The sequence below is a fragment of the Antechinus flavipes genome, chromosome 3 (assembly GCF_016432865.1).
Source record: "Antechinus flavipes isolate AdamAnt ecotype Samford, QLD, Australia chromosome 3, AdamAnt_v2, whole genome shotgun sequence".
NCBI lineage: Eukaryota > Metazoa > Chordata > Mammalia > Dasyuromorphia > Dasyuridae > Antechinus > Antechinus flavipes.
Genome location: NC_067400.1, coordinates 330532133 through 330549005, shown reverse-complemented (window position 1 = coordinate 330549005; position 16873 = coordinate 330532133). Strand labels below are relative to the sequence as shown.

Below are 16873 nucleotides of genomic sequence, written 5' to 3'. Positions count from 1 at the left end.
ACATCAAACTACAAATTCTATTATGTTGATAGTTTATGGCTTCCCCACCCATATAGTCAGGAATCAGAAATTCCCAACCTGCCATACATTCTTACATGTTTAATAAGCAAACATATTAGTCTATATGCATGTTCTAGGAGTTTGGTTCCTTCCACCCACCAAAGTGATCTCAATTCAGTAACATAGGCTAAAAACAGGAAATGTGACACCCATTGAGGGAGTGGTTAGTTTTAGGAACCTCTGGCATTTTTTTTTTTCATTGAAGTATAATTCAGATCTTATCCCTTCTAGGAAGACTTCCTGGATTTAACCTTCTCATAGTTTATTTCTAGCCTTGTTTGCCACAATAACTCTTACATAATCCGCTGACTCCATTCATTATGTATGATAATATATTCTTGTTTTTAATATCTACATACCAAGTTATGCAAGGGGATGCCAATTCTTATAATTCCAGACCTCAGATCTCTGATGTCAAAGGAATGATAACTGATTAAGATTTTGGAATTAATATTTTGGACTGAACTCTATTTCATGTCAAGGGAAAAAAAACATGAAAGAAAGAAGATAACTTCTGACTTATCCTTTTTGAAAAGATATGTTAATGACCCAAACAGAGGAAGAAGGGATGAAGCCTCATATCATAAATCAATTTTAGTACAAAGGAAACACTCCTGGATTTAGAATTAGTGAATCTGGATTCAAAACTCTATCTATCCATCTATCTCTTTACAAATCCCAAAAGATCTTGATAACTTAATACAGGGATTGGATTGCATACAAACAAACAAACAAACAAAATCCAGCCCATGGTCTATGCAATTTTATAAATTTGTGAGCTAAAAATTGTTTTTAAATTTCAAAATAATTTTCAAATTGTATTTTAAAATATAACAAATATTCTTAGTTCTTAGGGGATGCCAAAAAACCAAACCAAATAAACAAACCAAGCAGAAACCTGGATTTGGCTTTTAAGCTATCATTTGCCTAAACAAAAAGTAGAACATTGGGTCAAGTCCAATAAGGTTGAATTTGATAGTAATAAATGCAAATTTTTACACATGAGTTCAAAAAATTAATTCCACCAGTAAAAAGCAAGAGAGACATGGCTAGAATGTAATTTTAAAAAGATCTAAGACTACAAATTCAATTTGAGGCAAGCATGTGAGTTAAAGATGAATTTATTGTTTTACAATCATTTCAATCACATCTGACTCTGAATATTTGAGGTTTTCTTGGAAAAATACTGGAATGGTTTACTATTTCCTTCTCTAGCTCATTTTACAGATGAAGAACTGAGGAAAACAGGGTTAAATGATTTATCTAGGGTCACACAGCTAGTAAATATTGGAGGCCAGATCTGAATTCAGGAAAGCCAATCTTTCTGACTCTAGGCTTGGCAGTCTATCCACTGTACCACCTAGTTGGCATTAATGCATTTAAATTATATTGAAAAGGCATAAGTTCTAAGACTAAGGAAGCAGCAGTCCTATTGTATTCTGTCTTAGCCAGACTATGGTATATCCAGTTCAGAGTAGCTCCTTTTGGGAAAGACAATGGTAAACTAGCAACCTAGTTTACTCAGAGACAACCATGATAGTGGAAGGGCTTCAGTTTCATCCCACATAAGAAAAAGTTAAGGCCTGGGAATGTTTGGTTAAGAGAAGATTTAGGAGAGACATACAGTTAGCCTATCATTGGGGATTTGAAAAGTTATAATCCAGAAGAGGGATCAGATGGTTTGTTTCAGGGTTAGACAAAAGAGAAATGGGTAGAAATTATAAAAAAGCAAATTTAAGCTTGATGTAAGGAATCACTTCCTGATGATTACTGTTGTCTCATAATGGAAGATTCTACCATGAGAGCTCTATTCAGTAGAGATCTTAGGGCTAAGGCTCTAAGATACCTTATCCATTAAAATACCTTAGTCCATAAGATTCCTTATGAAGGATCATAAGACTCCTTTTAAAATATATTGTAGAGCACATTCTTTTTCAGACATGAATTGTACCAAATCCTCCAGGGGGGAAAAAAACAAAAAACTATGATTTTAGAAATACTTGTGACCTTGAACAAATCACTTCACATTTTGGGATATAATCTGATTTGTGAAATCAGGTGGCCAGACATCCTATTCAACTGCCATCTTTACATGAAGCCCACTATGCTGCATTCCTTCTTCTCCTCATCCTCTTCTACTTCTTCTTTTAAAAATATAACACCTTAGTGGATACTTACTATAACATGTGCAAATCTTATTAATTCAAGTGAATGCCCCTTTTTAGTCATTCTTGAGACAACATTGTTAGCTTGAATGACAAAGCCAACAGTCATAGCAACTACTCTTGTTAATTACTCTGCCAGTCACATTGCCATGATAGCTCATAGGACTTAAATAAATACAGATTGTAGGGGAGCATAAACAACAAAAGATGGCAAACTCTTTAGAATTTTTGTAAGTTTCTACTGTCCTAAGGTACACACATCTAAAAATCCAACAAACACAAAAGTCTGACAAACACACTATCCATCACTCTTAGCATTTGAACCTTCAACCATATGAGGAAAGAAGAGGTATTTGTTGTTATTGTCATTTTCCAAGACACCTTTCTCCCCTACAACTACCATAGATCCCTCATTTTTAAAATTTCTTTATTCCATTTCAGATCTTGAAATTATTGTTTCTCAGAAACTGGAAACTGAGTGGATGCCCATCAATTGGAGAATGGCTGAATAAATTGTGGTATATGAATAATATGGAATATTATTGTTCGGTAAGAAATGACCAACAGGATGATTTCAGAAAGGCCTGGAGAGACTTAAGGAACTGATGCTGAGTGAAACAACATGATGACCAATTCTGATAGACCTGGCCATCTTCAGCAATGAGATGAACCAAATCAGTTCCAATGGAGCAGTAACGAACTGAACCAGATACATCCAGTGAAAGAACTCTGGGAGATGACTAAGAACCATTACATTGAATTCCCAATCCCTGTATTTTTGCCTGCCTGCATTTTGGATTTCCTTCTTAGGCTAATTGTACAATATTTCAGAGTCCGACTCTTTTTGTACAGCAAAATAACGGTTTGATCATGTATACTTATTGTGTATCTAATTTATACTTTAATATATTTAACATCTACTGGTCATCCTGCCATCTAGGGGAGGGGATAGGGGTAAGGAGGGGAAAAATTGGAACAAGAGGTTTGGCAATTGTCAATGCTGTAAAGTTACCCATACATATAACTTGTAAATAAAAGGCTATTAAAATAAAAAAATTTTAAAAAAAAAGAAATTATTGTTTCTCTTCCCACTGGCATAAGATCTCCTTGGATGTCCTTCAATCCTTTCTCCCAATGCTCTGCTTTCTGATGATAAATGCTCAACACATGGCTAAATGGCTTGTTTTGTTTTGATACTTTAAATTGTACAAGCAATTTCATTGCTATTGGGAAGAACTGGTGAGGAAACTCCTAGTTATAATGCAATTTAGATTGTTCTGTAACCTAACAGTTGCAGAATATAGTTGCCTGGGGGCACTGAGTGTATAAGTAAGTTGCTCAGCTAGTTATATAGCCAGAATATTCCCTCTGAACACAAGTTTTCCTCTCTTCAAGGCCATATCTCTAGCAACCACATCATGATTGCTCTTAAATATTTGTTTTTTTGGAAGAAAAGTTATTTTTTTAGGGTCAGAGTCTGATTCTAGGAGTCAGAGAGAGTTGTCTCATTCTTTTTTCAGCAACTACCCACTAGGAAGAGTCATTTATCTTTATGCCAGTTCCTCCATATTTCTATGCCAATTCTGATCAAGCACTTTCCTTAATCCTCAAAGATTGTGTTCTGGATAAAAGTGATGTGCCTTCTTTTATGTGGTTCAATCATCTTATTGGGTTCCTAGTACCAAAGCAAAACATATCATGTTAAACCTGGTGTAAAATACTATGCTATATGGTACTGAGTCATTAACTGATAGAGTACTGGTCCTGGAGTGAAGAAGACTCATCTTCTTAAGTTCAAATCCGGCCTGAAACACTTACTAGCTGTGAGGCCCTTAGCAAGTCGCCTAACTCTGTTTGCCTCCTTTTCTTATATGTAAAATGTAAAATGTAAAAAAAAAAAAAAAAAAAAAAAAAAAAAGGAAATTGTAAACCATCCTAGTATCTTTGCCAAGAAAATCCCAAATGAGATTGCAATTGAAATGAAATAATAAGAGCATCTTCCAACAGCCCCCAGTTATATTACCATATCTGAAGATCTAAGATAATCCGTCTTCGGTTACACTGACTGGTATGGGCCTTGACACCATTGACCTTGGGACACTGAAAAAAAAAAATGGAGAGGTAACTGTTGTGTTGGTGTCTGAGATGTACTTCCTGTGGTTACTACATGGTACAGAAGCATTAAACCTCCCAATATATATTGGGGTTTCAGAACTCTCCCTATATGGTACACGAAATGTTGGGGAATGGAGTGGAGGTTGGACCTCAAAAATATACTGAAGTTTCAGGTTGGTGTCATGAATTGTTTCAAAAGAATTTGTAGGCTTATATCTTCTCCAAATCAAGAATCTATTATGTTGTAAATAGTGGGCTAATTTCCATATGGGATTTTTCAGGACAGATGAGGGCTAAGTTCCCTAGTGGAACTTGCCTTTAACAAGGGGGAAGATGTCATTAAGGCAGGCTAGGCTCCTGATGAATTAGTAACACTATAGAAGAAACCTCGAGGGTTGACATCATAATTTGGCCTTCTGATTAGAGACTTAATTGTGGGTTCATGTCAACACAAAGAATTGGACAAGGAATTATACCAAGGCCTACTGCAAAAAAGTTCAATTTAAGGACCACTTAAGGTCAGGGATAATCCTCTCAGTAGTCCCCTGGTTACTTCAGGGAGTAGCTTGCATAGTACAATTCAGGCTCTCCCCTGTCAATTGACCCTCCCTGTGGCTCACTTAGCCACCAAAGACCTGGGATCTTTTGTTGGGTCTTATTCACACCATCAGAACCCGAAGTTCATTTTATTGGAAAAGGCAATAAAAGTAATGATCTTAAGTCCTTGACAATACAGGTAAAGTACAAATAGATGTATTTGCTTCAAATTCTTTTGCCTCACCTCAGACTCAGAATTGATCTAATCAATTCTCTGTGTGTGTGTGTGTGTGTGTGTGTGTGTGTGTGTATGTGTGAACTTATTTGTATGAGTCACTCAATCAATAAAAGACAGAGTTGGGATTTGAATCCAGATCTCCTGATTTGAAATCTAGTGTTTTATCCACTATGTGATATAAAAGTGTGATTACTAACCTCATTTTACAGTTGAAGAAAATTAAGGTCAGAGAGGTTTGTGCCCATGCTCACATAAACTAAGGTGCTCAGGATTTGAACCAAGGTCTCCTTGCTCAAAATCTTACTCCTTGCTCCGCAATTTACTCTCCCCTAACCTTTTTCTACTCTCTGGCATGGCAGGATTGAGCCATATTTGCTTCTAGGGAGGGACTAGGGTATCAGAACTCCCATTTTTCTTTTATCTCCTTCATTTATTTCCTTTGCCTTCTTTTACTTTTGCCGTGTCTACCCTTGGTTCTCTTCAAGATGTTTACTATACAAAAGATCCAATTATAAGAATAACATGAGTTGAGAGTAGGGTGGAAGGAGTAGGGAATAAAATAAAGCCATTATTCAGTCTAGTTCAACTGATATAAGAGAATAAGACATATACCTGCTTTTCTTTAAATTATTTTGTTCTTTGTCATTTCCACTAACAGCAACAGGGTCTTGTATGTTTTTTAAATAAATAGGTCATTGTACAACTCTTCTCTCCTTTAAAACCTCAGCACTTGTTTTTACCCCTCTTTTATGTGCTTATTTTATTTTGTTTTGAAAAGGGACTGTGTATTATCTGCTTTTGTCCTCACCAAGGCCTAGCATAATGCCTTAACAGATCAGAAACTTCATAAATGTTGGTTGATTTGCTGTAGTATAGGCGAACTACTTTCTAGGAATCATATTTCTCAAAGGCACTTTATATAAATAATTTTCTCAGAATCATTGGACAGAGACTGATCCATAAGATGAGCCCCAATTCTAAGGTCCATACCAGGAGAGGCACAAAGTGTGAAGATGAATCTGAGCCACCTTCAGTGATAGATGCTAGCAAGAACCGAGATCTCAGAATGAGATTAGAACATAACCTGCTTGAGGGCAGGGTTATTTTTACATTTTATATTTGTATCTCCAGTACCTTGCACATGAATTCAACTAGATTATTTAAGGAAGAGTGGAATAGTAGGTAAAACACTAATGGACAAGGACACAGAGGAACTTTGGTTTGAACAAATCTTCTGCACTTATTTTCCATCCTGAATAAATCACCCTAAGCAAGAAAACGTCTCTGAGTCTCAGTGTCCTCATCTGTAAAATGGGGCTACTAATACCTTTAGTACCTTTCTCACAAAGCGGTCCCTCACAAAGGTTTACTTGTGTAAAGCCTTTTGTAAAATTTATAGCACTATTTAAATGTCAGTTGGGCAGCTAGTGGCACAGTGCTGGGCATAGAGATAGGAAACCTGAGTTCAAATCTGGCCTCAGGTACTTCCTACTGAGCAAGTCACTTAACCCTTTTTGCCTTTGTTTTTTCTTCTGTAAAATAAGCTAGAGAAGGAAATGGCAAACTACTCCAGCATTTTTGCCAGAAAATCCCAAATGAAGTTATGAAGAATTGGACATGATTGAATGAGTGAACAACAACCAAAAAATGGTCAGATATTACTCTCCAGTTTCCTAAAAGTCCTTCATTCAGGGTCATTTTCTTAATGGGTTTATCCTAAAATATCAGAAAATAGCCAGCATAAAATAAAATAGTTGAAAAATAGTCTGTAAACCCAGAAAATGTAAAATGATAGAAAAGTATATTTAAATGAAAATAGGTACTGAGATAACACAAATCCACATATGTCATTTGTAGAGAATGGAGGGAGAGGTATATATATCCCTATGTTTCTACCAATTTCTATGGACTTAAAGTAGAGGGATGATACCTTAAGAGAGGGAGAGAAGTTCAGAAAGGTGTATTTGGGGATAAATGAAAGGACCATCCAGAAATAAGGCATTCATGTTAAATAATGTTATAAAATGTTATAGATTATATGTATAATATAATATATATGTGTAATATAACATATAGCAATGCGTCATAATATAAATGTTTGTTTATAAGATTAAAAAGGTAAATGGGGCTAGATTATGGAATGAATGTTCCCATCTCGAAACTTTTACATTTGTGTTAGCCACATCTGCAATGCTGTCACCTATAAGTAGGACAGGGATTGGATTCTGTTATCTTTTGATCAATTTCCTAAACTAAACCTTTTAAAACTTAGCTCCAGTTCTATTTTCCCTCTTGGAATCATTCTTCCTCTGATAATGCCAGTACATAGAGCTGTATCTATCTTCTGAATATCTAAGCAAACTTATTATTTGGACCACACATTTGACAATTTGGGTCAATTAAAAATATATACTGCAGATAAAGTATTAAGGGATTTAAAAATGAAAACTAATGGCCCCTGCCTTTGAGAAACAACTTCTAGAGAGGGAGATTAATAGGTACATAGATAAAGTATAATATAAGGCTGGAGATAGCATAGTAGGAAGAATTTTGGATTTGGATTCGGAAGAATTGGATTAAATACTTGCTCCACTACTTATTGACAGGTGTGAATCTGAGCAGGTTACTTAGTCCTCACTGGGCTTCAGTTTTCTCATCTGTTCAATAAGAGATTGAGGTCTCTTCCAGCTCTAGCTCTGTGATCCTACATGATCTTGTGATCTCTAGAGTCCCTTTTACTTGTAAATCTGATGGGACAAAGGAGATATCAGACAAAATGCTCTAAGAGATGGAGTAGAAAAAGAACACTTTTAGCTAGAAATCATATGCTGCATTGTATGTTTATTTTATTTTATTTTATTTATATCTTTCTAGCCAGTCCAGTTTTATCCTCTAAATAAAATATCAGTTTATGATCTAGAGTTGCCAAATAGATTACATGCCCAATATAGGTTTTCCACAGTATATTGCACATAGTAAAAAATTAGCAAATCAAATAGTATCAGAGAAGATAGATGAGATGTTCTCCATATCTTTCTTTTGTTCTCTGTGGTGTATTTTCTCTCTTTGGGATTCAGTGTCATGGCAAAGTTAGGTCCATTTGCAGCAGGCAGACACAGGAGGCAGGAAGGGGATAATGATGCATGGACAGGTCACCATAATCAAATGTGCATTTGGGACCAAACAGAAACCTGGAAGTGTTGGTTATCAGTGGGAAGGTGCAAGTGAGAGTGAGAAAGAGGGAAAGTAGGAGGGCTGAAAACAATCAAGTATTTAAACAAACTACAGTTACCAACCTTTTGTCCAAAGCACAGCTTGGTGAAGGTGAAAGTTTTCAGATGGATGCTTTTTTCTCTGATCTTTGGCTCAAGTTTTTCTCGAAATTTCTTTTCCATGAGTATGCCAAGGTAGGGCCAGGTTTGTGATATGATCTACATTGGAGAGAAGTCCACACACACACAAACACAGAATAAGATCTCCATCATATCTAACTGGTAGTCAAGGGATATTTAAATCCTTGTTCTTAATAATCCTATCACTATTAGTCACTTTGTTGCCTAATTGACAGAAACAATATTATTGCTTTTAAATCTCCAGAGCAACTGACACGTCTGACCAGGGAGCACAGACAGATCTGTTTAGCAGGAAAGAGACTTTCCCTGTTCATATTCTAATTCAAGATTGAACAGAAACAACACTAGTCTGAGATTCAAGAAACTGATTTAGTTCTGACTCACTGGCTGCATGCCTTCAGAGAGCTATTTGCTCTCTCCCTGATTTGTTGCTTCATGTGTTAGTCAAGAGAGTTGAGCTCTATGATGGCAAAGGTTTCTTCTGCTCTAGGACTAATATATATAAGTTAATAAATATTATTTAGATCATTATCATCCACAAAATAATAGTTAATTTTTGTATAGTGTAAACGACGTGCCAGCCATTGTGCCTTATAAGTACTTTGCAAATATTATCTCACTTGCTCCTTATAAGAATCTTGATTTCTTCCCCACTCCCCCCACTAAATAATTCAGTTGAAAAAACTGAAGCAGGCAGAGGTTAAGTGCCTTGTCAAAAGTCACACAGCTAGCAATTGTGTGAAGTCTTTCCAGCTCCCCCAAACTTTTAGCAAGATTAACGATCTTGCATTTCTTTTTGGAAACCATTTTACTGTCCATATATCAGTCTCTTCACGTAATTCTCTCTAAAACCTATCTTTGGTGTAATAGGAAAATGAGAAGATTTAATTTTTAAGGATTATAGATTTAGACTTGGAAGGGAATTTAGGGGTTTTACTCCTTCCATCCACTATTTTTTAAAATGAGGAAACCAAGAGAATTCGATCAAAGGTTACACAGCTAGCAGAGGCAAAATCAAGATTAGAATCCATGTTTTCTGACTTTCAAATCCAGAGCTTCTTCCATTATGTTTATGAAGTCAGTATTGCCAATCTTCCTTAAGACTATCCAATTTAAGGAAAGTCTTAGATACTAATTTCTTGCCCCTCTTGAAAAGTGCCTCTAGGAATCTTTTATTAACATATTGTCTTTCTTTCATTAAACAATAGTCCTATCAATACAATTAGTGACAACCTTAACATTCCCCATATGGTCATTAAAAATGTTTTAGGGCTAATATATCAGAAAACAAATCAAAATATTCAATACATAAATCTACTTTCTCCTGGAGTTACTAAGAAATTAGGTAAGTAGAGTTTGAGATAAAACACAAGCTAGAATGCCAAATAACTATCTAAAACACTCCTCTTTATTTTTAACTTTCATCTCACACTACGAAACATAAATGCTTTCAGTCTCTTAACCACATATAGGCATTAAGCCAAGTGCCCTGGATAGAGATTCTATCATTAATTACTTTGTCACCTTAGGCAAGTCTCAATCATTCTGGAATTTAATTTTCTCACCAGTAAAAGAAATAATAACACTTTTCCTTACCTACAGCACAGAGAGGTGATGAGATTCAAATGAGGTACTGGATAGGAAACACTTAGAAAACTATGAAGCTAAACAATACAACAGAAAACAATATATTTCATTTACTAATTGTGTGTGTGTGTGGGGTGTGTGTGTGTGTGTGTGTGTGTGTGTTCAGTGCATATAGAGAACTTCATAGAAGATTATCTCTGAAAAGTACAGGTCGAGAGGTGGGACTCTCTATCTTATGTGACTCTTCCTGACAAGAGCTACCCTATAGAACTGAACTAAAAAGTAACATGAGATAGATGAAAGGGGAAAGAAAAAGAAAAAGGGAAGAAGGAATAAGATAGTCATGTCAGAGACCTCCTGACTAGCAGAAGTGGCCAAGTGAGAATGTATAATATGGAATAGGGGAAAGAGAAGCTACTTTGAAGTCAGAAAACTTGAGGTTGAAGCTGGCTTTGTTATCTGTCATCTGTGTGATCCTGGGCAAGGCCTCTAATTATCATTACCTCGGTTTCTTCATTTATAAAATGAGGATCTCTAGACCCACTCCAATTCTCAAAATCTGGTGGTTCTGAGTGGAGCATCCAGTAAGTGCTCAAAAAATGCTTGATTCTTACAAAGTAAGAAAAAAACCAAGAAAGGCTCTCAAAATCCCTTATGATAATTTTAAAAGAGGACATGGCCAAGAGTTAGGTAATATGGGCAGGCATGGAGAGGCTGTAGCCTGTATTTTTTGGCACAAATACCCGTCAACAAGCATTTGTTAAGTGACCACTATGAGTTGGGTGCTAGGATATGAAAGAAATAGTCTCTATCCTCAAGAAGCTTACATTCAATTTGGGAAAATAGCTTATGTATGTATCTATGCCTATATAAAATACATACATATAAAGATTCCACTAGCATAGACTCCCTGAAGAATTGAGATACTGCAGTAGTTACCGAATGATGACAATAAAAAAGCCAAGGAGACTTAATATCTTGGCTAATGAATCACTCTCTTACTTTCTCTCATTTAGAGCCCCAGAAAAACACTATTGATTGAACACAGGATTCTTGACCCACCTTTTCTGAAAAGCTTAAGAAGGATTTTGAATTGCTATGGTTTTTGTCCCCAAGTGGAAACTAGATTTTTCCTCCTCCTCAATGACCTCAAACACTAGTCTTTTGTGTTTGTCACACGCTACAGAAATCCCACAGACAGAAATCTGTGAATTAACTTGAAGACTCTAGAAGACGAAAACAAACATATTCTTATGAAACTGGGTAAGAGATGACAGCTGGGTGCGTAGTTTACAGAGTCTTAGATTTACAGCTGGAAGGGATTTCAGAGATCATCAAGGACAGCTCCCTCCTTTTACAGATGAGGAGATTGAGGCTCATAGAGATTAAGTTATCTGAAGTCAAGTCCCCTGACTGCAAGTATCATCTTGTTTCCACTGTACTATCATAGTGCCTCTAACAATCAGAAAACTTTATCCTTTAGGGAGAGGGCGCTAATTTTTTCATCTTAAAGACATCACTAAAGTCAGAGAACTAATTACAGAAAATATATTAGTTACAAAAGCTTGTGCTTTGGGTACCTAAGACACCTACCAACTGCCTCTCCAATACAGTTCTTTTCCCAGTTGATTCTACAGGTGAACCCCTTTTTTGGCCCCCCTCTTCAGTTACAATCTTTATGACTCAGCCTGCCCTATATGAGAGATGAGTGAAGCCAAAAAAATAATTATAGTTCTTGTAGGGATTCTGATTTGGAGGTCAGAAAGTAGTTGGAGCAGCCTTAGCCAGTTCCCCAACTCCAGGTTCCCCATCTTGAATCTAAATTTATTCTTACCTTGTTGACCCATTCAACCCGTTCCACATCTGGAAAGTGAATCTAGGGGAAAAAACAAAAAAAAAGGGGGGGGGAATATGATTTCAAAAAGATCATCTCACAGATAGAACATATAAAGTAATATAGGCAGATAAAGGAAGTATACTTCTACAATGACCAATAGTATTCAATAACAGTGCCTACAAGTTTTGGTAGCCTCAAAGACTTCCCTATAGTACATTTTTATATTCACTATTGACCAATTTTATAATGACCAACCTTGGCCCCCCTCTTCCCACTCCTTCAAAGAGATGAGAATGTCTCCCTCTGCAGAAATGGAGGGCTTTGAGAATAGAATATTGCATATAATACCAGATTTGGTTGATATATTGGTTATTTCTGTTGAGCTGCCTTGTTTTTACTCTTTTATAAAAAAATTATTACAAAAGTGATCTCTTGGTGATGAAGAGGAAAGGGATATACTAGGAAATGATATTGAAACAAAAGATATCAATTTACTTTTTGAAATGAGCCTTCTCTGGTAAAAAAAAAAAAAAGATGTTTCCCATACATATATCATACAATATTCCTTGATATATGAGAGAAAATTTTATGAAAATCCTCTGATAATTAATATCAAGTGAAGTATAAAGTCTTTGTCAACATGTTTGACAAGGGATTTGCATTTTTATGAAGGAGGTCCAGCATAGATTCAAAATGAATCAAATTCATCATTTGTTTATTAGCCTATTTATATCTTTGGGTTTATCTGCAATTCTATTACTTGAAAATTCTAAAGTTGCAATGATTCAGGCAAAGACCATGATGAGAACAATACCATTGTTAAAAATGTGGGCTTTGGAGCAGCTAGGTGGTGTAATGGTGCCCTGAATTCAGGAGGACCCGAGTTCAAATTTGATCCTCACACACTTAATACTTCCTAGCTATGTGACCCTGGGCAAGTCACTTAACACAAACTGCCTCAGCAAAAAAAAAAAGGGAGGGGGACTTTATCTTAGGCCTAAGAGTGAGGAAAGCATGATACAGTTTCTTAAAAGCAACCTAGCTGACCTGTGATGCTGAATAAGTCACATAACTTCTATTTCCTCATCTGCAAAATGAGGGGATTGCATTCAACCCCATCATCAAAGGTCTTTTCTGGCTCTTAAATCTATGGTTCTCCAAGTTATAGAGAATCCCATTTGCAATGGACAACCTCTAAGACAGTGACAAATGTTTTTGGTCTGTTTTCTGTTTCTTGAAAGTTATCTTCTGCATACTTTGTATGTATCTTGTATTATTTACTAATATAAGTACTTGTTGAAATGTAAGTTTTTTGAAGATGGGGAGCAATTTTTTTCTTCCCTCTCTCCCTTCCTTCCTCTTTAACTAGATGGTCAATAGATGAAGCAACAAATCTGAAGTTAGGAAAACCTGAGTTCAAACCATGTATCAAGACCCTAGCTATCTGACCTTAGTAGGTCACTTTAATTTCTGTTTGCCTCGGTTTCCTCACCTGTAAAATGGGAATAATAATAGCACTTACCTTCCAGGTTTGTTCTGAGAATCAAATGAGATAAGAACTGTTAAGTGCTTTGCACAGTTCTTAGCACACAGTAAGCTATATGTTAGCTATATACACCTAGCTGGTCTAGCTAGTCTTCCTGTTTTCATTTCTTTAGTACCATTTCTACTTCATCACATAACAAAAAGGGAATTGAGAAGTTACAGAATTCATGGAATCATGAAAAGAGTTAAGGCCAGATTCACCTATGGTATATTCTACTGTGGCATATCATTTTGATAAAGGCTGCTTTGTTTCCTTATTTCAGAGATATCCTTATTCCATGAACAAATTATCCTCACAAAGAATTACTGAAATGAGAAAGTAGATACATGGATGAGTAGTTCTTGACATCTTCCAGATCACCTTTTGGTTATGATAATGTTTAGTATTCTTCTCATATTTTCCTCTCTTTCAGCTGTTTTGAGAACCAGGTCCTCAGTGTCCTCCAAATTGGACATCCAATTGCGTGTCCAAATCTTCTCTGCCTTTGCTCAGTCTAGTTCATCTGCTTTCCCCTGTTTATTTCTTTTAGTTTCTACTTCCTCATTCAGCACATGAAGCCTATGATGGTAGAGTCCAAATATAGTGATTCCACAACAGTTGATTTTAAGTTATTGTCATTATATGTATCAATACTACTTCCTATTAGCATACTGGAAGTTACTTCATTTGGGATCCAAAGACAGGATTGGCTGAGGGCCCACAGTTAGAGAAGAGCCACACCCCTTGAAAACAAGTACTATAATTAAAAAAAGGACTCATTCTCTGAGGAACAGGCTCATACTTGTCAACATAATCAATGCTCCTGGGGAGGATGAGTTTCTTTGACAGCTACAGCTGCCTACAAAGAATGCCATACTGAAAAATTCCAAAGCAGTTAAATTCAGGGAAATTAGAAGGGCGTTAAAAAAGACTAATTCTTCTTGAAGGACAAGGGGTGTAAAAGCAACAAAATACAGAAGAAGAAAAAAGTCGTATGCTTTTCTAACTCCTCTTCTCTGAACTATCTTAGTTAGGTTCTTAGCTTAAAGGAATAAAATGAGTGACTTTCTTTAATCTTTCTTTTGGAGTATTTTTTAAAATGTTTCAAATTTTATTGCCAATTCACTGAAATTCTAATTAATATAATAAGATTCCCTTAACTCAGTGCAAAGGCAGCTAGATGGCACAGTGTCAAGTCTAAAGTTAGGAAGACTCATTTTCCTGAATTCAAATCTGACCTCAGACATTTACTAATTGACATTTAACCTTGTTCGCCTCAGTTTCTTCATCTGTAAAATGAACTGGAGAAGGAAATGGCAAGCTATTCCAGTATCTTTGCCAGGAAAACTTCAATGGGGTAATGAAGAAGAGTCAGACACAATTGAACAAAAAAACTAATTACAAACACTAAAACTAGAACTAAAAAAGGAGTACATATTTTCAATTTTAACTTTAGCACTCATATTTTTGAACTCCTGTAATAATTTATTTTTTTAGAAAACGTACTTTTTCCTCTCATTTTAACATGAATGATTATTTTTGCAATTTATCTCCCCCAAAAAAGAACCCTTCCCACTAACAAAGGAAAACAGTTAAACAAAAATATCTGATAAATTTGCCATACTTGACAACATTAACAACATTCTGTTTTTGTTTTTTCTTTCCCTAGTTCTTAGTACTATGCCTGGAATATAGTGTTAATAAAAGCTTAATTTTTCTATGTTAGTGGTCTATCTATTTCTTTTTGTGAGGAGTTTTATTTTATTGCTTTTTCTTATTGGTTTCATATTACAAAATTATATTATAAAATGCTAGGAGAGAGACATCATTTTTAGGTGTATATGTGGGAGAGGGAGGGAGAAAAACAAAGAGACAGACAGACAGACCAACTGAGAGACAGAGTACATGAGTATACAGAAGCAAGAGAATGCAGAACGCAATTGTGGAATTGTGAGAAGTCCAATTTAACTATTTAACTATTGTCCACAACTAAGCTCCAGTATATGAAAGAGAAGTAGAATGAAAGAAAATCAGAAAAATTGGGTCACAGAAGTTGAGAATCTGAGGTCTTCCAAGGCAGTGAGGTAGTGAATGGGTAAGATTTCTAGGTCAGGAAGACCTGAGTTCAAATCCAGTCTCAGTTATGTGAGACTTTGGGCAATTCCCTTCTTTTTACTTCAGTTTCCTCAATTCTAAAATGAGAGTAATAATAGCATCCATCTCCCTGGGTTGTTATGAAAATCAAATAAAGTAAAATTTGTAAAGCCCATGCATACGTTCTGTCAATAAAAAGCTATAATAATAAAAAAATGATTTTGTCAATTATGTAAAGGACAGACTAGAGAAAGGAGAACTTAGAGGGAAGCATACTGGTCAATCAGGAAGTTGTTAACGATAACCTTAAAAAGAGACAATGAGCTTTTATACTAAGGTGGTGATAAAATAAGAGATGCTGCTAGGACAGAATGGGTAGTACTTGGTTGCTGATCCAGCATAGGAGGTGATAAAAAAGGAAGAATCAGATGACTGAGGTTCCAAGCCCAGCTGAATGAGGACAATGGTCATAGGAACAACAGAAATGGGAAAGCTGGTAGCTTGGTCTTGGACATGTTGAGTTTGAGGTGCTGGCAGAATATATTGGTGGAGCTACCTAGAAGGAAGCTGAAAATGAAGAGCTGGATATCATTTTATGACTCATTTTGCTTATCATAATAGAGAGTTGAAGTTTTTTCCAGGACATGTGCCCAACTCTGAGGCTTCTGCAGCTTTGCCAGCATCCAAAGCTTCTTCCCATTTTCTTCTTTTTCAAATAATAGCTTTAACTTCTCCTTCACCCTATAAGAGGGTGTCTTTTTTTTTTTTTAGCTCTATCCCCAAATCAAGAAGAGCCTATAGGTTTTGATAGTTCTAAATGTCCCTCCCTAGCTTTTCATTCATGATTCTTTAAACGTGAAAGTGAGAAGTCATAATAGTTCACATTTATATGGTGCTTTGAGATCAAAAAAATTACAACAATAATACACCAAAAAAAAATCAAAGGTAAGTATAACAAAAAAAGGGATTTGAATGAAGACATGTAGAAAGATACTCCCAACCTATCCCTATATGGAAATTCACATATGTTACATATAATACATGTTTTTTAGATTTTTTTTTCCGTGTATCAGTTAGTTGTGCTATCTTTTTTTTCCTCTCAGATAAATATTATTTGTCATATGGAATGGCTGTCTCGGAGGAAGAAGGGGATGAGATACTATTGTGGAATAAGAAATAGAAGATATCAATAGAAAACATTAAAAAAAGAGATTTACCAAACACTGGCAATCCTGTGAGGTGAATGATGCAAATATTATCCTCATTTAATAGCAAAGAAACAGGCTCAATGAGATGTAAGTGCCTTGCTTAGAGTCACACAACTGTAAGTATAGGAGTCTTGACTCAACTCTAAGACTAGAA

At 35.7% G+C, this 16873-nt stretch overlaps 1 protein-coding gene across 1 annotated transcript in view; it reads right to left on the bottom strand.

Annotated features, from left to right (window-relative positions):
• ESYT3 (extended synaptotagmin 3) overlaps positions 1-16873 on the bottom strand; it is an 82610-nt gene that overhangs the window by 49953 nt on the left and 15784 nt on the right. Inside the window, exons 2-4 of the mRNA XM_051985625.1 lie at positions 11890-11931; positions 8412-8546; positions 4249-4325 (exon numbers count right to left, since the gene is read on the bottom strand). Of these exons, the coding sequence (XP_051841585.1) occupies positions 4249-4325; positions 8412-8546; positions 11890-11931 (254 nt within the window). The remainder of the gene's footprint in view (positions 1-4248; positions 4326-8411; positions 8547-11889; positions 11932-16873) is intronic.